This window comes from Chinchilla lanigera, unplaced genomic scaffold, assembly GCF_000276665.1.
Source record: "Chinchilla lanigera isolate Chin_1 unplaced genomic scaffold, ChiLan1.0 scaffold00006, whole genome shotgun sequence".
NCBI lineage: Eukaryota > Metazoa > Chordata > Mammalia > Rodentia > Chinchillidae > Chinchilla > Chinchilla lanigera.
The window spans coordinates 4,401,354-4,426,604 of NW_004955407.1; the positions used below are offsets into that span (position 1 = coordinate 4,401,354).

Sequence of the window (25,251 nt, forward strand, 5' to 3'; positions counted from 1 at the left end):
AAATGTAAGACTATTATTATATGCCCTTTTATAAAGAAGACAAACAAGATAATTACCATTCCATTATTCACTTTCCACAAATGAAAATTACCCAGTAGCCAAAGGAACAGAACCTTTCTTGCACTGGAGCTAGAAGCAAATGTATATTAGTAGTCTCAGAGAAAGGGCATGATAAAAAGCATTGAATAACAGCCTTCAAGGCATCCTGGGACTAAGGATGTCTCTGTGAGTCACAGCTATCTCTGACTATGCAGGTGAATGGGGGTTAGGTTCTCCAGGACCCCTGGCCTTCTGCACCAGGGTTGTCTAGGGAACAGTGGTCCATACATGAGTATTCTGTTTTTTCAAATTGCAGTGTCAGCACTTACTAACTAGAGCCTTGAACATTTGTCCAGTTTCTCTAGCTTTCAGTTTCCTCTCTTGTGAAATGGAGGTGTGATACTATCCGCCGTGCAGGCTGCTGGGAGAGTTAAAGGAGGTGTCAAGCTCAGTTACAGCCAGAAGAGAGAAATGGTAATTTTTTCTTCTTTAAAGAAACAACTGATATTGAGGGATTGCTTTAATCTTCAAAGGACCAGTTCTAGAACTAGGACATGGAAACTTCTTGTACTAAGACTATTGATACAAGATATCTACCTTTCATTCTTACTCAAGTATCATGATATTTTAAAAAGGAGCAAATATCAGATTTGATTTTACGGTGGCCTACAGGACTATCTAGAATAGAAACTAACTGCAAAGCAACTCTTAGGACTGAGCCCCCAGGACACACGAGCCTCCAGAGCCTTCCAGCACTTCCTTTCATGTCTCCTTCCCACCCTCCCTCTCCTCCAGGGTTCCATTACTAAACTCCAGCAGCTAATCGGCACTTAGTCCTAGTCTTTGCAAATACACTTTTTTGCTGTTTTAAAACATTTTCCATGTGAAAATTAATGACGTTTTTATTCTTTCTCTCAGGTACAAAAACTTGTTTTTGCTTTTATTTGAATAATTGTCACTTTGTAGTTATTTGAGTACCTAGGAGGATGTTATACGCCTTCCAAAGTGTCATCAACTTCTAGAAAACACAGAACAAATGAGTCCTGAGGTACAATCTCAAATGCTTGTGCCATGGTTCCTTGGTTTCAAATAAATACATTGAAAATGTTCTACTAATATGTAATTTGACATTTTATCTTTAATTTATATGTCTAGACAAGGATGGGTTAGGTTAAGTTAGGGCTTCTCAATCCGCAGCATGTATTTATGTTTGCCTACATAATTCCTTATTCTGCATGCTGCTCTGGGCATTACAGGATACTTAGCAAAACCTCTGGCCCCCAAACATGAAATATTAACAACCTCCTCCTTAAGCTGTAAGAATGGAAAATGTTTTCAGACACTGCCAGATATTGCTTGAAGGCAAAAACATCTGGGTTCAGAGCACTTGCAGAAACATTAAAATTCATTTTATGATACCCTAAAATAATCTGTGTTAGCATTCGGCTTCTTGGCATATCTGCTAAAGTTTGAAAGTTGCATGAGGGCAGGGGCATTTATCTGTTTTGTTCAATGCCACATTGCCAGTGGTACAGGAGAAAGCATTGGATACTTGATATAGCAGCCATGCATGTATTTTTGTTGAAGAAAATGAATAAAGGATGGAATAATTAACATACAACTTCATGGGGCTTTACACAATATTTACCTTTCATGATTGCCATACTATTTTTCCATATGAATAGTATGCTTGCTTCCTTTTGACATAAATTGAGGTCATATCCCCTTTAGAAACCAAGAGACTAGAGAGCAAGTACTGTATTCTCCTTCCCCTTAATTCAATACATTAATCAACTCTACATGCTGTAAATCTTGTACGCATTAAAATTGATGGAACAAAATATTCCATCCTCAATACAGATAGCAGCCTGAAATAGACAGCAAACAGTTTCAAATCTCTGAAATACAAATTTTCCTCTCTAGAATCTACCAGAGAAGAAAAATACTCCTTTCCAAACATTTACATTAGTTCAGGTTAGTTTCTGAGGTTCCACAGAAGTTCACATGCACCTTATAACACTATTCTCATCTCACGGCATATGTGCTCTTTCTTTGTTGAAATGAATCCTTATGTCAAAAAGCCACAGCTGTTTTCAATTTGCTTTTAACCTTTTGTGATGTTGTAACTGACCACTGAACTGAGCATGCAAGAATATTTATATTCTGGATTTTTCAATATTTGAAACTATTCCTCCTTTTTATTTATTTTTGTAACATAAAGAAGTCCATGGGTAGTCATGCGGGGTTATGTGTTTCATGATCTTGGTGACTTGGCTCCCTGGGTCTTCTCTCAAAGCAGCTCTCTCTGATTAGAAGTTCATAGTGTGATTGTGTTTTGAAAGGCAGGTAAGAGCTACACATTGCAAAGGATTAGAAGAGTAATATCAGGAATGTGACAAGTGTTTACAATTTCTTGCACTATCATGGACTCAGTTCCTCACAGAGGCATCCATAAATGATGATAGAGTTATCTGCCAACAGGATGTTTTGTCCACACCTTGGAAGATGAGACACTAAAACCGAAAAGCATAAATGCAGCCTTTCTAGTCCATGTGATTCTTTCCAAATGGACCATACTTTAAGAACACTTTCATCAAATATTATCAAAACAAGTGCTTCTCTGCACAATTGTTCTCTATTAAAGTTCAGTGCCAGCTGTCAGAACTGTAATATAAACCCTTATTAGCTCTTATAAGTCCTACTCTGTAACTAATAAGGAATTGTCAAAACTATAAACACAGAAGTGGTGGTGGGGAAATCACAAGGAAAAAATGTAAAAAATGCTCAGTGACTCTGCACTGACAAAAGCAATCTTTATAAAACTATTGCCAACACATTTCATATAGTCTAAGTACCTCAAGAGGGAGAGAAAACCTTGCTTTCTGTTTATTTTGCATAACATTTGATTCCCCTTAATCTGCGAAGGATTGACGAGAAAAGCAAATAAGTACATTGAAAAAGTTAATGAAATACAAATAACCATTCTTCAAATTTGTTACATGTATTCTGAAAAGAAATACTTTGAATTCTTCAACTTTTAGAAGAGTTTTGAAGTATTTCAATAGTTAGAAAACACATACATTTTAAATAACAAAGATGTGTTTTTTTACAAAAGCTCTACGTTTAATACTATACAAATATTAATGAAAATTGTTTAACAAAGTGTCATGCACCAAATCAAAACCAGGGAAGGCTATTTATAAAAAATATCATTTATTTAAAGGAAAGAAATTTAAAAACTTTCTGCAGTGCTCAACCAGACTTGACAGTGGTTCCAGTGGCAGATCATCAAGGTATCCAACAATGTGTTATTCACTAAGATGCCAAAAGAATTGTAATCTTCATGTATTCAACATAGCCAATAGTCCACTGCTCACAAGGAAAGGGACTCAGCTGAGCTTTTCTATTGGCTAATTCTAATCATTTTATAGATGAGTCTACATTTAACATATATTTAGAGAATGTTCTGCAATGATCCTTAGAAATGATACTGAAATTTCAGGGATGGTGATAGATATTTCAAGTAATATTGGAACTATTATCCCTTCGGAAACTGAAATTACTTTACCATGTCTTTGATTCCTATAGCGAATACTGTCCTGGGTCACTTGAGCCATATATTGCAATAGTATCTCAAACAAATAAACCACAAAATGGACCATTATTTACATTTTCTAAAGCCTATGACTTTTGCATACAGAAATTACCCAAGGTACTGTTTGCAGCTTTGAAACACTGGACCAGACAAAATTTTTGAAAGTGTAAAGAATTTGGCAACAACAACAGTAACAACATCAGTAATAGCAACAAGAACCTGACACTCAAAAAGAAGGTACCCTCTGGACAGCTGACAAATGACACCCAGGGCCTAGGTTAGAACCTTGGGAAAATACTAACAGCCTTTAAAACTCAGCTTTCAGATTATGATAAAGAGGAATGAAATATTTATTTGAAGAGAGAGTCTACCTTCCCTCTGTGTTCATAAAACTGAAAAACAAAAGCTAAACTACATAAAGTAAATGAATCCATCTTTAAATAAAACATGATATCTTATGCCATTGTGATTATATGACTATTACTAACATTCATAGAATTGGTTTTAATTTTGAGGCGATTATTTATAATAGCTCATGGTTGAACATTTAAATTATTTTTATTCATTATGACACATTTAAATGGTTAAGCATTAATTTGTTCTCCTCCTTAAAGTTAACAATGATCATATCTCTCCTGAATATGTTTGCAGTTAAATTGTCTCTGCTCAAAATAATCAGATTATTAGTATACACAGAAGAATTCACATTTATTTCTAATATCTTAAATATGCAAATTCAAGGTTTAAATTTGCATTGCCATTTAGAAGAATGAATTGTTATACTTTCAAAAGTCAGAAATGAAATACAATCCTTCACTTTTTTTATATTTGGAAAGATATTCATATTATTTACTTTTTGATGGTACATTCACATAATTTAATAAAAGATATCTACTAATATCACATACTAGTTCATGTAGGCACTTGTGGTATATATTTCCTACAGCTCATAATTTATCCACTATCTTTGTATTTATTTTGTTTTTCTTAAGTGTACATAGCAAAATTCTTAAAATAAATAGGGTAACTTCTGTAAAGAGTCAAGTACAATACTTTAGCAGCTATTCCCTTAATAATTTACTTATTTTTAACTTACATAATCCTTTCAAGGCTGGGATATTATAGCTAACCTAATCTTTTATAGAATAAATGTGAGGACATAAACACTGTGTAAAAAATATTGGCTTGAAGTTTTTGAAATGTAGCATTAAAAATTTTAGTGTTATACTTGTTTGTTCTCTAAACTGTTTCTTAAGTCAGCTAAAACCTAAAAGTTTTTATGGATATGCATTATAAAATTATCCACTTTTAAATTTATGGACACTTTTGAAAAATCAGTGGGAGGAAATCAAGAGTGACTGCTATGTAGAAGGAAGGGAAATATTAACAATAAGACAAGCAAAGAAACATCACCCATGATTGAGTAGACCAGAGGGTAAATGGAACAAAAAATGAAGTCACTTCAGGGAAGATATGCAGTTTCAAGGGAAGTAGACAGTCAGTGAAAAGTAGTAATACCTAGGTGTGTAAATCAAAGGCACTTTCTCTTTCTCACAGTTTTGTAAGATAAGATAAAGAATAGAACACTGAATGGACACATTTGCCACCATTTGTTTAAACTCACTGTAACAAGGAAGGAAGGATTATAGAAAATCTTAATATGCTGATGACTGACTATATTGATAATGTTCAAACATATTTATTCAGTGCTAGATGCAGTACGCTGGATTAGGCACTACATCCATTACCAATTGAAGGCCATGCCATGTGCACGCTGAGAACTTAACCTGTTCGGTCATAAAATGCACAAGCAGCATTCCTGGAGCTCTTCAAGCCATACCTTGAATATTTGTTAGGACAAGAGTCTTGCTAAATAGAACAAATAAATGCAACTGAAATTTGAGGATAGGCTCACTGAGGTTTTAAGGGTGATAATAAGGCTGTCATAACTTATGGTATAAATTTGTGAGAACACACAAAGGCTTGCATCAGTCACAGACTTTAGAGCTCTTTTAGAATTGGCGTAACACATCTAGTTAATTTTGCGTTTGAACACTTACAGTATTACTTACCGGTGATATTTCTAAATTAAAATAAATTCACTGGGTTCAAAAATCATGACTGCACAACTGCTAAAGCAGAAAAGTGAAGTTGTTACTTTAAAGCTCAGGGAAAACAAAATATTCATGATTTTAAAAAAACTCATGCTATGAACAATTTTTATGTTTCAGTTCAGTCCTTGAAAGATTAATCAGTGGTGTAAGTATGTAAATACTGGGGACAAATATCAACATTTCAAAAATAGTTTTATCTTTGCCACATTATAGATATGAATTTTGTAGGCTGATATTTATAAATCAGAAAAGGTCATCATAAACTCATAAAAATAAAATAAATTTTCTCTTAGACACTGAAGTAATATTAATCCTTTACTTCATGTACTCATTACGTTCCAATGAGAGCTACCATAAATCTATTCTTTACTGGTTTTAACTGTACATGATCAAATAGTAAAATATGTTTATTTCAAACTAGGCAAAATCAGCATTTTATATGCAAAGCTTTCTGAGCAACTCAGTGGACTTCAGATAAATAATATAAGCTATGTTGTCTCCAGAACTTACACTCCAGGGATGTTTAGTTGGCATAGAAGTCTCACAGTGATTGTTCATTCAGTAAGGGTGTAATTGAAGGTCTATTCAGTTAGGGTCTCACAATGCTCCTAATAAGACATAGTGGTCTTTTCCCAAGGAACTTCCACTCTGAATAAATTGGAGGAAATTGCTGAATTTATTCAATTATCAAAAAACTTGCTGTTCTAGAGGATGCCTTTTGCTTGCATACATACACTCAGTTGGTATTAAGAACTTTTCTCTAGTTGGTCTGTCTCAATTAACAGACCTTTAAAGTATCCTATTATGGAAACCTCAACAGCTGATTTTAGAATCTCCGAGTAAACATAAAATGAGTGGAGAATACAAGCTGGTTTCCTAACTCATATGTGAAGAGCATATAATTTCAAGTGGTTATCAAAAAGTCTCGGGGTGTGCTTACGTTCTATCAAACACACTTTAATGTTAGGCTACTAATGTAAAAAGAACACAGAATAAAGTTAGCATTCCACAATGAATGTGTAGAGATAGAACAACAGATTTTTCAGTGACATTAATAAGGTATTTGGCAAACTAAGTCTAAACAAACTTGTATGAATAGAATTTATAGTAACCTCCTGCTATGTGCTTCAAATGTAATTTCCTGTATAAAAAGCAATTAGGATCCTTGTTTCCTCTTTCCAAATTAAATCAAAGTAGATACCACAATTCATTGTCAATGATTAAGAATAAAAAGCAAAAAAAAAAAGATCTTGATGCTTCTTTTGAATTGATCCCAACTTTTCCCATACTTCCAATCTTCACAGGAGAAAGTTAGTGGAGAGTTATTCTGGGTTATAAGAAGTATTAATGTTGCTGCAAATGAAACAATGAGTTAGAGTCTAGATCAGCAGTGATGGAAAGCAATGGCAGGTGATTTACCTCATAATTCACTTTGTAATTTCAGTCTTTCAATATTTTCTTTTTTTTAAATGAAGTTCATTGACCTTCCATAAAAGCAATTCAAACTGCCGTGGACCACATTTCACCCAGAAAGTTACGCCAAGCCCAAGCACACAGTCCAGGTAAGGCCAAAGCCACATACATAGTAACTTTGAAGCAGTATCTTATGTTCCTCCTCTTTTATTCAAAATGAGAGATAACTTGCTTAAACAGAAGCCATATTTTAAAATAACGGATTGGAGAAACTTCTAGTAAATGAAGTCTGACGGACGATTGCTCACATTTGGTACTAGGTTTCCCACTATCCCATATCAGTTAAGCTGATGTGATTACATTTTACATGCATTTCTATTTTACTATATTTACTAAATAAGTATTTTTACCTTTTTGGAGATGATTCTTTCTGTGTTCCCACTATGCTTGTCATGGAATTCGAGAATAACCTTTTAGCTACTAGTATTTCCCTCCTCCCTTTTTTCCTCACTCTGGTCATTGAAAGTTAAAGGAGAACCATATTATACTCTTAGCTTTCTTGTATCCTCTCTTCCTTGGCCAAACATCACATAAAACAACCCAAAACAAAGAGGAAGAAGAGTAACTATAACACAGCATTTTATTGCAGAGAATTTTAATTTCCACAACTCCTCCTCTTTCCCAGGAATGCCAGGAATGTGTATTTCAATTTAAATTCTTACTGATTTACCAATGTTTAATAAATCGCTTAAAAATCTACATTCCTTCTGAGGTGGAGTCAAAAAATTTCTTAAAATTCACACATATACAAACACATTTTTAAACTATAAACTGAATAAATTTAGGACTGGTTACATTGTATAGGCTCAATAAAAACTTGACAAATATATGGTTAAAGTATATTTTCTAATAATTCATTCTATTTCAGGAAAATGGATTGCTATGAAATTATACTTTATAAGCAACAGAAATATAATTCCATGGTCAGAATTCTGCTCCTGTATAAAGTTGTTTTTCAATATGATCTTTATTATTCTAAAATCAATAGATTGTTGAGTACAGAGCATTTTCATCGATATGTTTTCTTCCTGTCAGATGGCGATTATTACATTCTCATCATTCAATGAACTGAACTTTACCCCAGTTATCTGCTAGGTTGGAGAATATAATTTGGAGAATTTTAGTACTAAAGTCAGAAAGTGGTCTAGCAATGCAGTTTAGATATTTGGATCCTCCTGCAACACAAACCCAGAAAATAGCACTCTTTTGAGTCTCCTGTGTATTTTGAGGTTTTCAAACAATGAGTCAGTAAATGAATTATGAATCTTGCCTTGTGGAATGAATAAATTACATGAAGTATCTAGCCCTTTGCTCCTAGCCCAAAGTTTTAAGTATAATAGAGATGAATACAAAATCTGAATGCAAAACCTTTGCATAATTAATTAACAATTCCCATGATTAATTTTCAAATTAATCTTCTTCTACTACAGTGGCAAGGTACATTGTACCCCTGGTAGAAGATGAAAAAGATTTATTATTCTGTCTTAAATGAAAATTATTCATTGATGTATCTGGCTTTCATGAGATTTTGAGCTCCTGAAACGTAGACACAATAACTTATTCATCTGTATATTCTCTGTGTCTGGCACATTATTTATTACTTTTTCTATAGTCAACAGCAAATTCTATGATGTATTCATACATTTAAATGGGCAAACATTTATATTATATTTACTGTATTATATTCCTTTCTTCTACGTGGCTTATGAACAGTGACTTATAAATTCCAATAAGTAGAATACCAAACTTAATTCTCTTGATAAAATTTAAAAGCAAATAAAAGTATTAAAATGATCAAGATTCTAAGGACTGTATAAAGTTCTCTTGTATATTCATTTATACATTTACGATATGCTTTCAGTATATTAAACATTAAAACCTTGACTAATGTTAAAGGTCAAATTTTTAAAATAAATAGGGTTATAATCTGACCTAACATGTGTCATAAATATAACTTCATATGAGTAAGATTTCTTATATTATCAAGTGCAAAGATGCATTAATAAAATTAAGCTCAATGACAAAGTTCAGATTCTCTATCAATATATGAAGTATGAAACACACATTGCAACTAAGGGGAGATACAGGTGTTGTCCTGGGCAGTAGAATTGGCTCAAAGAATGGACCGAAGTGAAGTTAAAATAGTTACACCTAAAGTAGTGATGGTGAAACTTCAGGGAAAGTGCTGAAAGTGCAGCCCAAACCCCACTACTTAGTACAAGGTACCAACACTTCATTGAAACCTGATTACTGAGGTTATACTTCAGAAAAAGCAACTTTTCCATTAACATCTTTCACCTTAAAAGAACACAGTAGCATGTGTGTCATAGGTTTGCCACAACTGACATAGAGTATATACAGCAGTAGTAATTTATCAGCCCTGGATTTCTAAATCAAAGAAGTAAAAAACCCTAACACTTAATAGGTAATATCTATTTGATAGCCACATGCCAATGAAGAAAAACTGTAGTGTATCACATGCAAATAAAAACTGCTATGAGATAGATGAACAAAAATATAGTCACCACAGTATCTGGTTATGTTAGAATTAGATTAGCTGAGAAGAAAAGATGTCTCTACCCTCTGCTTAAAAGAAACAGAATTTTCTTTCCTGCAGTTGGAACACAGTTAGATTACTACAAGAGGTTAAAAAAGTAGAAAATCCTTGAAAGTAGCACACATGACACCTGTATGTGGGATGGCCCACCACCAATAAATCAAGCATAATATTTCTACAATAAACTACAAAGCAACATATCAAGTAGGATAAATTTAATGCGTAAGTGGACTCCGGTCAGTTTGAGGCATATTTTGTTGCAAGTGAGCTGAAATTGGGTTTGTTTCCTTTCCACTGATGATAACTAACCTGTGAGAAATGCCACTCTCAGGAAAATAGAAGGCTGTCTCTTACCTTGGCACACAAATCCTCTTTCTTCATAGCCTGCATTGCAGGAGCACTTGCCGATGGGTACAAGCCATTCGCCTTCTGTACTGCAGTACATCCTTGGAGCGTCTTCCTCCTTAGAATTGTTGACACAAGAACCTCTAACTTCCACCAGGGACTGGGAGTCCATGGGTACCGTGTCAGGAAACATAGCTAGATTCTTCACTGTAAATGGGCACTTTTTGAAGTACACTCTCACAGACACCAAGGCAACGCAAGCACCGACATCTTGAAAAGCCAAATAAAATCCTTTTTTGTTGACAGGACCTACTTCTCTAATCTCAGTGTTGAGTTTAAGAATACGGTCCCCAAGATCCATCTGAGTGAAGCTTTCATCAGCAGCAATGGTGTCAATCTTTGTAAACTGATGCTCTCGGAATTTGACCCCATGATCATCATCAGATTCCATGTAGTACAAGTTGAATGTCTCCTTGCAAGTCCCCAAAACAAGTGGAATACTGTTGCAGTCCCGTAGAGTGAATTTAAGTTCCACATAGATCTTCTGGGCTGAGTTTCGGGGGACCCAGTTTGTCCTCAGCCAGTTATTTTGACTATGATCCATGACATTGCATACCTGGTAAGTCCTGATGGGCGTGTAATGTTCATCCACACCGCTGATCTCTTCCCACTGGAGAAGCAAAGAAAATGGTAGAGAGGTAGAATTAAAAAGTGAATCTTTGTAAACAATAAATGAAAGACAATGGGGTCAAAGGTATCATTGAAACTAGAGTAAATGAGCAGAAACTTCAATTTTACTGATTTTAAAAGTAGAGCAACTCCAAAATATTCCTTTTTCCTCTGAAAATAGATTTTTATTTTTTATTTCATTTTAAACAGAGTAGTTAAAAATGATAAATAACAATAGCAACATATCAACATCACAACATAAGCAAAACAAAGCAAGAACATTAAAAGAGATGCAGGGTTTCAAAATAAAATGATACGAGTGAACAGTGGCTGTTATACTACCTATTATTATCTTCAGCTACATTGCTCAGATTGCCAGATGTAAGAATGGAAGATTGTGCAAACCGTTAAAGAGAACAAAAAATAATTATTAAATAAAACATTAGAGATAATACAGGGTTTCATGAGACAAGATGGTAGGAATTCGCTACTGGTTTTCCCATTGCATATAGTTGTCTTCAAATGAGTTGCCCAGATTACCAGCTATAAGCATGCAAAATTGGTCAAAATATAAAAAATATTTTAAGCATTGACTGTTCCTTTCAATATACCATCACACATCAGCAGTATAGTTATCCCAGCTCTCTCTCTCTCTCTCTATGTATATATATATATATTGCCTTTCTTCTTTCTTTTTTCTTCTTTCTCTCATTGCAGTCATTCCTTCCTTTGAGCAGTTTCTTTCTCTTTCCTATCATTTATTGTATGTTTTGAGTTTTACTTACTTTTTCAGGTTCCTACACCTGATGTTTGCACATGTGGGTGGGATTTATTTCACTTACGAGTATGGTCTCTAGTTGCATCCATTTACTAATAAAAAGCCTCAAGTTTGTCTTTTTTGTAGCTGAATAATACTCCTCAGTTGATGGGCATTTGTGTTTTTCCAAGATTTAGCTATAACAAATTGTGCTGCTATAAACATGGGTTCACATATATCACTGTGATATGATGTTTTTAATTCTTCTGGGGAAATACCCAGAAGGGGAATAGCTGAGTTAAGTGGGACTTCCAATCTTAGTTTTGTGAGGAATCTCCAGACTGATTTCCACAGTGGTTTCACCAATTTACACTCCCAACAGCTGTGGGGAAATTTCCTTTCTCCCCACAGCCCCTCCAGCATTTGTCATTGGTTAATATCTTGATGACAACCATTCCTTCTGGGGTGAGATGGAATCTCAGTGTTGTTTTAATTTGCATTTCTTGAATGACTAATGATGTTGAATATTTTTTCATGTATTTATTCATCATTAGTATTTCTTCATCTGAGAAGTGTGTATTCATCTCAGAGGCCCAGTTTTGGGTTGGGTCTTTGAATTTTGGGGATCTGACTTTTTAAAATTCTTTATATGCTCTAGATAGAAGTCCTTTGTCTGTGGGGCAGTTGGCTAAAATTTTTTTCCCAATTCGTAGGTTTTCTTTTTACTTTATTGGTGATTTCTTTTGAAGTGCAAAACCTTTTCAATAAGATGAGATGCAGTTAATTCTTTGAAGTACTTCCTATGCAGTTTGGTTTTTTTTATGAACTCTCTGCCTACCCCTGTCTTCAAGATTTTAACTTAGTTTCTCTTCCAGTAGATTTAGAGTTTCTGTTTAATATTTATATCTTTGATCCATTTTGACTTTAATGCGTGGTGATAGACATGGGTCTAAAAAATATGGAGCGCTTCATGAATTTGCGTATCATCCTTGCACAGGGGCCATGCTAATCTTCTCCGTAGTCTTCCAATTTTAGTGTATGTGCTTCCAAAGTGAGCGGCCATAACATTCTCATTTGTTGTTTTTGTCATGTGCAAGGTTCAATAAGTGCTTTGACACAAAGCAATCTATAATTTTGGTCAACACACTCCAATTGCGTTGTACTCTGTTGGATATTCGGGAAAAAGTCACTTAGCCATTGACGGAGCCTACGCCAACCTGCAGAGATCAAAAGCTGAAATGAGCCACCGCCCAAGGCATTACACTTGGCTTTGCTGTACTGTGTTCTGTTTGCTCACTGTGTAGAGAGGAACGGTCCCAGCTCTGGTAAATGTCGTGTGGTAAAATGAAGTGAGTCTAAATTCTACCTTTTCATACTCAGGTTCTCTTCAGATTGCACAAATCTTCCACCTTTCAAATCCCGCCTTTACCACGTACCTTCCTGCAGATTTTGAAAGGTACTTAGGTCATTTCCAATCATAGTGCTGGGGAACTATGAAAGAAAATTTGAAGTAGGAACATAACTGTGCAAAACTTCACCCCAAAAATAAAAACTTAGAGTTATGCATGTAAAGCAGAAGACATAGTGCAGTGAACATTTCAGTTATAATATTTCATGCCCATATTAGATTTGACATAGTTAAGAAATATAAAAATATATGTTCTGTTGTTACTCTTATTGCAGTAGTTTAGGTTATACAAATACAATATTACCTTACTACAAATAACTTGAAATTTTCAAGCCTTGTTAGAACAGTAAAGCAGTATTTGCTTTGTTTTGTTATCTTTGGAACAGATTTTGAGGTTTTAACTTAGCATCATATTGTTTATGTTACTTATGATCCTAAAGCTATTACCCCAGCTGCTTCCAACTGTCATTCTCTGTCTACACGTTCTTTCCACCCTGTCCAATTCTGCCTCTTGCTCCCTGAAAAATACATTTTTGCCATATTGTGAACTCAAAGTCTTCTCTGCCCCCTTTCACCTATGCAAAAACTTTTAACCTCTCTAGTTTGGCATTTGCATTTCTTCACAAACTTGTCTCAATGTATGTATTAATTTTTGTAAAAGTTTGAATCAAGATTAGTGATTACATATTTCACTTATACATGTCCTTTGTTCTTGGTAATGTGAATTCTTCTACTGTTTTCAGGAGTTGTGTTGACCTTTTGTCCTCTGTTTCATACTTTTGACATAACTCCTCTAAGCTACATGTTTCTCTGCTCATGGCTTTCCATAACCCTTCTGTTCTTGGGGAAGTTTCCCAGAAAAATTTACATTTATTTATTTGAAAATTTAATTACAAAGTGGGGGAAAGGTAGTTTAGGTTTATTTAATATACATTGGGTAAATTTGGACCTCTTTGTTTCTGTCATAGTATACAGCACAAAACTTCCCCTTTTGGGAACTGGTAAACCACAATATACTCATACATAAGAGAATGTGAAATTGTCACTAGAGAGGGTTATATTTTTGTAGATAAATTTGTTGAAAAGTCTGTAATAAATATGATCCTACTTTCCCCACCATTTTTACCAAGAAGACAAGTTTTAAACAGTTTTAACTAAATCAAAACATTTGAAGTGCATTGATAATATTTCTATTTGTGAAAGCAATAGGAATTTCTATTTGTAAGTTCTAAACAGAAAATAAGATAAGACATTATTGAATTAAATTAGTGGTGATAACCACAAATAAAAAAGCATGACATTTAGTTGATACCTAGGCTTTTTTAGGAGAAATAAAGTATCTCAATTTATGGAATTATAAAAAAAAATGTGGAACTCAATATTGTGAGAAACACACTTAAAATTTTCTAATTCTCCCTAGCTTACTTACTAACTTAAGAAGGCTATATATATATATATATATATATATATATATATACATATATATGGATAGCTGAAATAACTGCACTGCTGATGTCTAGTGGTTTATTGAAAGGAACTGTTAATGCTTAAATTTTTTTATATTTTGACCAATTTTTCAAGCTTATACCTGGTAATCTGAGCAACTGATCTGAAGACCACAATATACAGTGGAACAACCATTGGTGAATTCCTACCTTCTTGTCTAGTGAAACACTGTGTTGTCTCTATTTTTTTAAATAAATGTTTATATTCTCTTTAATGGTTTGAACAATCTTGCATTCTTACATCTGGTAATCTGAATAATGTAGCTGAAGATAACAATAGGTAATATAACAACCACTATTAATTCCTACCATTTTGTTTTGAAACCCTGCATCACTTTTAATGCTCTTGCTTTGTTTTGTCTGTGATTTTGGTATTTTGCTATTGTTCTTTTTTTGCTACTCTCTTTAAAATAAAAAAGGACTTACAATAAAATTGAGTTAAAAAAGGACCTGTTTTATAATTTTTATCATATAGAATCTAGACTATTAAACAGATACTTACTTTATGAAGACAAAATTGGCTTAGCTTTATCATTAATCCTAAGGTTGGCCTGACACAGAACAAACTGGAACTAATGTTAAGAACTCTAAAATAATATACATGATTTGTGTATACCTGCCTTTCAGGAAAGATGATTTCACATTGTACTTTTAATAATTACTAATATACTATTTTTGAATATTCATTCTATAGATGTATTATATAGGAAGCTTTTCAGAAGAAAAGAGTACAAGGAGATTCAATTCCAAGAATTTTTCACTCAAGGGTCTATGCTGGTAATAATGAAACCACAGTTAAACCAGAATTAAGGTAAAAGTTGAACACAAGAAAAAGAAATGAGTGAAGAGTTGTTAATCAAAAATCTATGGTGTTGGGGCTGGGGATTTAGCTCAGCGTCAAAAGCGCCTGCCTGGCAAGCGCAAGATCGTGAGCTCGGTTCCCGGTACTGGAGAAAAACAAAAAAAAACAAAAAAAACAAAACAAACAAACAAACAAAAAAAATCTATGGTGTTAAAGTCATTATTATGTGAAATCATCTCTGTTAGAAAGTATAACCTTGGAGAAAAGCAAGAAGTCGCACAGTAACTGTGAGGATGCTCTGTAAAGCTTTTATAAGTCCGGCTATCACTTGGGTAGCATTAGCAGCAGCATTCATTGCATTTTTGACCATATATGATGAAGACATTCATGAAAGATTTCCAGATCTGCTTTAGAAAGTGGCAAAAATAACAGGGTAAGTATGTTTAAACAAGGGGCAGTACTTTGAGGGGGTTATTGGCAATGCTTTTCTTACTGTAATAATAATTTTAAATTTAAGCCTGTATCAATGTTTCAGTCACACTTCATATCCTTACATCACCTCTGCAATGGCCTTGTCAAGTATAAAGCCAGTAAAAACTCTAGAGAGTTGTGACCTGACATTGTTATTTGAAAATAAGCCTTTTGCTTTTACACTTTTAAAGTCAAGATTTCCTTATAAGAATGGATGCGTTTGTATGTTCGTGAATCACTTGCAAATTTATTTTGTTATTAACATCATTTTCCTAGATATAAAACAGAATACTATGTAGAGATTTTCATAATTTGTTGTAAAATATGATTTTAATTATGGAGCTTTCATTGTAATTTAACTTCAGTGAGCTATCACAAGCCTTTGAAGGCAGAGGTATAAATTGCAAGAAAATAAGGCAAACAACACAGGATGCTTTGTGCATAAATGGTTCCACACAGCAATTATCACTTCATTAATTTATAATGAAGTCCAAATTGCCTGTAAATGATGATGGCTTGCCATCTCCAACCACTTGCAAAAGCAGCGAGTCTCTAACACTAGAATTTCCTCAGTACAAGAGTCAGTAAAAATAAAATCTTTAAATGAGCATTTTTTTTGACAGCAGCACAACAATAAGCATTCATTAGAGGCACTGTTGTGGTGATTTAAGGAATACTCAGATTTCCCATATCTTCCTATTCTCGGCACTAATGAGTAATGCTCATAAATTATTGGGGATACTTTATTGTAACAGTAATAGTCTTAGGACAGACTTAGAAAAAGACAGTAGGTGACATACACAATTGATGACAATACAGAACTGGCCAGTCCACATCTTCATTCTCATTTCTGTGGACCTTAAAATAACTTCTGCCAGTCATTATCTTCAGAAGAAGATAGATTTAGGAAAATCTCAAAATAGTTTCTAAAGCTTGAACTTTCTACAATCAGTAATTCTGAGATTGAATATTTTATCAGTACATCAGAGAGGCCAGAACTGAGTACACTTCTTGTTCCCAGCTATTGCAGTTGTAAGAACCCATGTGTCCCAACATTCTGTGGAGAGATCACCCTGAAATCTCAGCAGAGGAAGACTAGGGAGCAAAGATAACTCACTCTTTATATTTTCTAGAGAAGCGCAGTTCTTTATTACTGTGGTGAAGCATATTTTTGAAGGAAATATACATTTTAATAATTAATCAATGTGTCAATAACTATCACTGTAAAATATCTCAATATAATTAAGGAGTTATTTTATTGTTGACATTGCTTCTTTTCAGAGAGAACATGGTTAACTAGTTTCTAATAGACAGTAAGGGCAAAGAATGTCAAATTTTCTTTAAATAGGGAGAAGCTGAGGTGCATTTATTGCATGGCCAGGTATATTTGGGAAATATTAGTAAGGTGACCAAAGGTAATTTTTAAAAAATTGGCAGATAGCAATAAAAAGTAAATAACATGATTATTATTCTTATAGTTAGAATAAAAATTTTATATTTCAAGAAATAAGTAGTTCTATACTTTATTAAATGTTAATGCTAAATAACCTTCACTAAATATTTGTGATAATAAATTATTCATGTTATTTCTTTTTCCACCCACATTGCTCATTCCCATGTTTTCCTATTATACATAGCTATATTTATTGCAAATATTCAGTGTTCATTGTAGAAATATTTGAGCATTTACTTGTAAGCTGCATTTTAAATGTGAAGATGCATAATTTCATACTTCCTGTTATAATCACAGATATAACTACAAAAACCATTGTATTTCTATTTATTCATAGTTCTTTTGCCCCATTTTAGTCTCAAAAGCACACACACATATACATACCCATTTTAATGTAAATGTAAGTATAAATGCATAATGTAAAAATATTGAGTAATTTAAAATAGCTCGGACAAAAGAATTATAGAATTTTGTTATTTGGTATCTGTGACTGTCAGATCAGGCATCTACATTTGTGGTGAAGGACTTGGGAAGAAAAAGGACAGGATTATACTTTGCTGCTGGAAAGTAGCATCAGTGATGCAGTGTAGGTCAGAATCTCAGGACAGAAATACCAGAAAGGACGTGTCAGGGATGGCATGGCCACTGGTTTTAGTAATAATGCCTACTACGCATTCTTCAGCCCACCCTTAACCTCTAAGCATTTGTAGGAACTTGATGATGGCATTAGAACTGACTTATTGATTATAAGGAGGACAATAGTACAATTTAGGTACAGTATGCTGGAAAGAGCTGAAAAACCAATAAGTAAGTGTAAGAACCAGAGATTGTTAATGAGAAAGAAAAGATTGTCAGAGAATAAGAACATCTAAAACTAGAATAATATACTCTCTCTATAGCTTCTCAGAAACATGAGGCAGGCTGTGGGAACTTCTGCAGTTATAACGGGATGCAGGCTTCTAAAGATCAGTGTCTCCAGGAAGCTTGAGCAGCCAGGGCATGGATCCTTGGGTCCCCTACCAGCCTAACCTTGTATCTTCTGTTTCTACTTTGCTTTAGTTTTAGCTGTTCTCCTCCTCAGTGTGCTGAGATATAAGGGCTGCTGCTGTGACTCTTTACTTCTATGGGTAAAAGTTCCATGTCTTTAACAGCAGTGTGTCTAACTGTCCTGTTTCCATGACTGTCAGCCTCAACTAACTATTATCCAGAAGCTGTTTCAGATATTGCCTGAGGGGTCACTGTGTAAACTTACTTGTTTGCTTTGTTTTGATTTTAGTTGTCCAGGTGATTTTAAAACCCTATGATTAAAAGTCAGTGATACTTATCCCTTTGTTAACTGGACTTTTAACTTCTGAACTCTGCTTTATCCACAGGAACTTCTACCTCAGGCTGTATGACTTCAGGATCCTCACAGCATCCCAGCCAGCATCTCCTCCTTTCTTACTCTAGATTTACCAAGGCCCAGACACGCCACCTACCATGCGCAAAACACTGTAAGGTAGTACTATACCAAACCAAGTAAATCAAATTGTAAATTCCTATTTATAACTAGTGGTAAATGAAAAAATACATCACAAAAACATGAACAGTGTGTAAGGGGAGGGAGTTACTTTCAAGGATATATCTACTGGTAGCAATGAAGAAAACTGGTTTTACAAGTGATGCTATTTTTATAATCTGCTATACTTTGATAGTTCCCCACCACGATTTTTCTGAGGTGATTTGCCATTTTAAAAATATATTCAACTCTACATGCATGAGTTAAATATTTATGTGGAAAGCCCAGGCTGGAAAATGTGGATAATAAAAGACCAGAACATGACTGTTGTCATCCAGAAGTTGATGCTGAAGGAGGAGTAACTGTCACACAAGGTGGGTGAACATGTGCTTTCTACCGGACGTGCTGTGAGGGGCTGTGCTGCAAGGGAGGATGATCCCTGAAGGGAAGGCCACAGAGAGCACTGCCAGGGGAGAAATGGAAAGGTGGGATGTCTCAAACCCCTTTTAATGAGCAGCACCCTCGAATGAAGGAAAAAATAAGAGCAGATCTTTAGACATTTCAGTATAAAGTACCAAAAGTGAATTTTTAGGCAGCTGATTTCTATTTGATGAATATACTAAATTTTTCTCCTGAATCAAATTTTCCTGAAAGATTATAGAAACATGTAATTTATCTTAAATAACATATATGATATTATATATTAAAAATTTAATATATATGGAGGGGATAACACGGTTTCTTATACTGGAAATTTTTGACAATTAAAATTCAGAAAAATCCTTGTTCTTACTGAAAGATGTCATTTTAACCAACAAAGAGTACAAAAATGCATATAGGCAAATAAGTAGATTTCTTTCTTTCTTTCTTTATTTTTTTTTTTGGTTTTTCTCCGGTACCGGAAACCGAACTCACGACCTTGCGCATGCCAGGCAGGCGCTTTTTGCAGCTGAGCTAAATCCCCAGCCCCCTCTTTAAAGATTTTTTGTAAAAATAGTATACTGATTAAGCTTTCTTTCAAGAACATTAAATTTATACTTGTATACTAATGATTATGTGCAAAGCTCTATATTAATATGTAGTAATGAAAGAAATAGTGCATTTTTTTCCCCTTTTGTACCAGGAATCGAAATCAGGACCTTGTGCTTGCCAGGCAGGCACTGTGCTGCTGAGCTGTGTTCCCGGCCCCTGGGCATCTGATCTTAAGAAACATATTGATCCCAGTTTTAGACACTGCTCTTTGAACTCATTTATTTTTTCATTGTTCTTTACTCTTTTACACAGTCTTTGGTTGGGGTCAGTTTCCCCTACCAAGCATCTGTGCTCGAAACAAAGTTAGTGCTCTACAGAAATTTAGTAAAATTAAAAGATGATGATGTGCCAAATGTTAAACACACATAATTTAAGAAATACGGAAGAATGATTTTGATTACGGATGGCTCTGGACTGAAGCATCAGTACTGAGTAGTTATGTTTTAGAAGGCGACTTTAACTGAGTACTTTCAGATCCATGCCAGGTTGTGATTTTGAGGGATGACTGAAATAAATTCCTAGAAAATACATGTCAATGAATTTATGATAAAGATTTTTGGCATTAATCATGAAATAATTTTATAATATAAAGAAAAGGAATGTGAAATCCTGGCATATGTGGAATGGGAACGGAAGAACCCCAGAGCATAGATGTATGAACGCATGTATTGAGTCAGTGTTCTTTCTCTTTACAAGGGATCTGTTTCCCCTTCCCTGTCCTAATCTAGCCAGAGACATTGCAATGTATGATACTAAAATATAAAATAGGGAGTCAAAGGTCAATTCAGCATTAACAATTTATCAGTTAAATGTGCTTTAGTCAAATGGTTTTATTTTTCCCATAACCTCAGTGTTCTTTCAGTGATGAAAAATGGAATTTCCAATGGAGAGGTCTGATTTTTAAGTGATGAAATATTTCTATTTCTATTGTCAAGATTTGCAATTTTATTCTTTTTAAAACTATACCCATCAAGCTTAGCATGACTTGTAAATAACTTCACCAAAGAATAGGAGGGTGAGTAAAGCAGCATATAATAAATTATTATCTATTCTGTAAGAGTTAAGAAGGAAAAATATCATTGCATACATTCACTAGAGATTTTCTCACTCTGTCTTCCTGTTCATCAGTACTAACTGGCTTCATTTTTTACAGAAGAAATTTCTTTTAAATATAGAGGAATAGAACAATAAGACTACCACATTTCTAATTCTTGGAAAAATGCTCAATTTAGAATCGTTTAATAAAAATGTAATCTTAGAATTCAGTGTAGCTGCTTGAAAATAAGGAGAGAAAATTCCATGCAATTATTCTATGCAAAAATTCCATGGAATTATTAAAGATACCTTTAGAAAGAAAAAAATAAAAAGAATTTCAGAAACTGTACTTTGAACTACTTTTGTTAAGTAGTTGGCTTTACTTGTCTAGGCTGAAAGCTGTGCTCAGGTGGACATTTATAGAATTATTACAAATGGCCAACTACTTAGAAATTAATGCATAGCAGTGACAGCAGTACATTTCATATTGGCTGTGAGATTCGTGTAATTTCCTGCTATGATAATGGGTCACAGCCATGGTAATTCATAGCAATTTACAATATACCTGCGGAGCACTCACAGTGACAAAAATGAAATTAACTCATTTTACCATGGGACATATGCTGAGTTCTACAGTTCTTCAGACAGCAAGCATATTTTTAACCAAATAAGTGTAATTCTTAAGAGCATTTGTCTGAGATGTGTAGCACCGATTTTAAAGCTACAGGGACTCTTTTTGCTGCTATGCTTCCCTGCAGCTTAAAAAACATGCTTCAGAGAAATATTGAAATATTTTATCCACTGAATATTGAATATGATATATTTAAATCTTTAAACTTTAAAGGTAGATAAATCTTGGATTTGAAACACAGCTGTGCTACTCAATAGCCAAAAGATTTAATATACTATTCTTAAATTTACACATCTGCAAAATGGGAAAACTAATTCTAAATACTATTTAGCCATGTGAATGAATACTATTCATCCATTTAAAATGGCTATAACAATGTGTAGCACATAGCAAGCAGTAAACGAATGCTGTTACCCTCCTAAAGCTTGGTTAAACAAAAATGTCTTTGGAATATACTGTTTATTAAATATATAATAGGAGTACATTTTCCTTTCAAACTTTCTCTATTTCCTCAAATTTTGTATGTTTCTAGATTTTCTTTAAATATATTAAAGGTCACTAATATTTCTGACGTATATGTACTGTTTTGATATCGAATAAATACAATTAATTACAAAGTCTACTGAATAGTTGGTTGTTTCTCATTTTTATTACAGATGATTCTATTGCTTTCTATGTGTAATAAATTTGATCTTCTAAAGTCTATTAAAGATTCTGCTAATAATATTTCACATTTTTCCAGGTTTTATGCTTTTATACGTTTATTAAACATTTATTTCACTTCTTTTTAAATGAAAACTATATAGAGATTTATATGTGTCAACAGACACATTTTGTAGTTTAATAAAAATAAGTGTTTTTCTATGTTCTTTTCTCCATACTGGACAGTGTGATAAACGTCTTCAGTTATATTAGGTCTAAGATGGAAATGATAACATTAAACTTTTTATAGGATTGCTTACTTGCTTAATAGATAATTTAAAACTTACCAATAGCTAATAAGTGCTTATGTAGTCATCTGATAACTACATAAAATAAATGTTTATTAAGTACTTGAATTTACCAAGAATGTAGTTGTCTGGCAGTACATTACTATGAAGGGGTAGAAATCATAGCCTTTGGAAATTTATATTACAAGAAGGAAACATACATATAAGGATGAAAGTCTAATGTTAGATGGCCATTTATTCATTCAATAAACATTAACTATGGGTCAGATATTCTTCTATGCCCTGGAGATCACCAATTCCTTTGGAAAAACTCCACCAGAAAACAAGGTGGCTTGGTTACAGAGCAGAAGAGAGGCACACAATTTTGGCAGCTGAGCTGAGGACTCACAAAAGTCAGCTTTTTTCCCTGGGGTTACTGTGGTTGCCATAAACAGAATGTTAGAGGACTATAGGACTGCGGATGAGGACGTCCATTTGCAAAATGGTGGAGGTTTGTTTTTTTTTTTTTTTTCCCCCCACTACTACAGAGGTTGAAACAAAGATAAGAGGTTAGGGAGGTAACTTAGACAGGAGTGTCTAGGGCGGTGGGTTGGAGGATGGATAGAGGCAGGTGAATGAGTTACTGCTAAGGGAGGGGTAAAGAGAACTTGTTTCTCTTATTAATTATTGACACCCAGCACCCAGTGAAGTTACACCGAATGAATTAATGAGTAGATTAATTTTTTAATAAGAATAATAGTTTAAGATTTGGACTTTGAAACAAAAATCTGACAATGTCTGAGTTTTTAAGATCATATTTGATAGACACTATGGTCCTTTAAGTTTAAAGCAGTAGTCTCTTCGTTTACTGAATTATTTTATCCTTCCATCGTCTGCTAGTCTATGACTATTATTAACTCATCCGCCTATGCATCAGAGGAAGCTACCTAAGGGAGTCCGTGACTTGTGACAAATCAGTTAGCCAGTAAATAGTGGGGCCTGGATTCAAACCCAGAATTTAACAGCCACGAAGCTTTCCTAAGTTCTGCTACTCTGTTCTAGCAAGTTGGAAATAATATCACTAGCAGAGGAAGGGTGCAGAACAGGTGGGAGAAGTTAAGGGAGAAAGAGGAGCAGTTTAGTTTAATACAAACAGCCGAATACATCAATACAAACAGATGATGAAGTTTCCAAAAGAGAGAAGTCATCCCAAAGTCAGGAGAAAAACTTTTAAAAATAGAAATTAAGATTTTGGAGTCCCATGAAACTTTGGAATTATTAAAGATACTTTCGAAAGAAAAAAATAAGAAGAATTTCAGAAACTGTACTTTGAACTGTTTGTGTTAACTAGAGAGAAGGAAAAAGATGAATTGATGAAATACATGGAAATATTACCAAAATTATTCACTGAAGTATGTATAATGAAATATTCTTGCATCAAAAACAATTTTTTAAAGTTATGAATGATATTTCATACTAAAAATGAGCAATTACACAGGTTGGAGTAAACACAGAAAAATATCGAGACATAAGTGAGAAGTGAGCTTTAGGAATTGTGCGGTTATCGGGGAGAATGCTTTGGAGTAAAATCCGAGTAGTCTGAGAAGAACGAGCTTGGAAGAAGTATGGCACAGAGAACTGGAAAGAATGACTTTTTAGTTATCAGGGGTTTTCTCCAAACTTCATGGAACTGAGGAGGTTATAGGAGTCAAGGCAGTAACTGTAGAATTTTTAAAAAACAATTTTATTATTGAACAGAAATATTTAATGGGTTCTCCAGGGGGAAGATGAAGAAATTGACATCTACAGAGAGACAAAAATGTCTACTGTCAAATACTCATAAGGGGCCAACCCAAGCTAAAACTCAGGCTTTTTTTGTTCACCTTTCAATTTTAATTTTTATTGTAAGTTTTGGAGTGCATGATGGCCGGGAGTCTGAACAGGGACGTAACACATCTTAATTCTTCTTTCACCCCCTTCCCGCCTTTCCTTTCATCTCTTGTCTACCTTCTTTTCTGCAAAAGATGTATCTCCATCTCCTAGGACCCAGCATGCCTACTGTCTGTGTTGGTAACAGTTTGTCATACTCTCTGTAAATTAGAGAGGACTAGTTTTGTCATTAGTTTTGGTAGAATACTGATCCACTAGTAATGAATATGAGATATAACTTGAAATTCTCTTCTCTTATTGGCACACATTAATGAATCTGAAGAAAATGCCAGAATAGGACATTAGTCTATTTTTTACATGTGACCAGTTATCTCATTGAAATCCTAAAATATAAGAGCATCAATTCAGATACTGACTTTATTGGAACATATATTTATAGCACATATACTATTTTACTTTGTATTAATATTTATGATTATAATTTCTTCATTTATAATCTTAGTCTTGATATTTGGAAGGCAATTAAGAGTTTTTCCCTATAATTCTAGAACCAAGAGTTATTTTCAGTATCAACCATCATCAAATAGTATGATAGATGTTGAATGTAAGGAAATGAATGCTGTGAAATATAGTGAGTTTCTAGAACAAAATGTGCAGGATTTTCCTAGTTATTGGTAACTTTTACCAGGTTTGCTTAGTCTCCGTCATAGCCACCTACCAAACTTTTATTATTCATCAGAGCTGTATCTAAGTTCTTGACAAGTCTGAATCTAGTGTATCTCTGGTAAGCAGTCCATCAGATAAAAGATTATTAATGTCTCCTTTGGGTAGATAAGCATTAGTCTACCAAAGACTACAGAAGGTCTGGGATCTTGGTTGGCAGACTGCATTTCTTCCTTAATTTGTTGGAATTATCTCATTTTGTCATTTTTGTTAGTTTATTCATTTTTATACACTTGCAGACATCACTCTCTACCTCTGTCCTACCTATGTAACACCTAAACTCCTCTTTCTCCAGCTCTGTTGCTGCCTGTTGCAATACTGAGTG

At 34.1% G+C, this 25,251-nt stretch overlaps 1 protein-coding gene across 2 annotated transcripts in view; it reads right to left on the minus strand.

The window, feature by feature from the left end:
• Epha3 (EPH receptor A3) overlaps positions 1–25,251 on the minus strand; it is a 365,230-nt gene that overhangs the window by 265,683 nt on the left and 74,296 nt on the right. For both annotated transcript variants that reach the window (XM_005375518.2, XM_005375517.2), the window contains exon 3: positions 10,133–10,793. In XM_005375518.2, the coding sequence (XP_005375575.1) occupies positions 10,133–10,793 (661 nt within the window). The remainder of the gene's footprint in view (positions 1–10,132; positions 10,794–25,251) is intronic.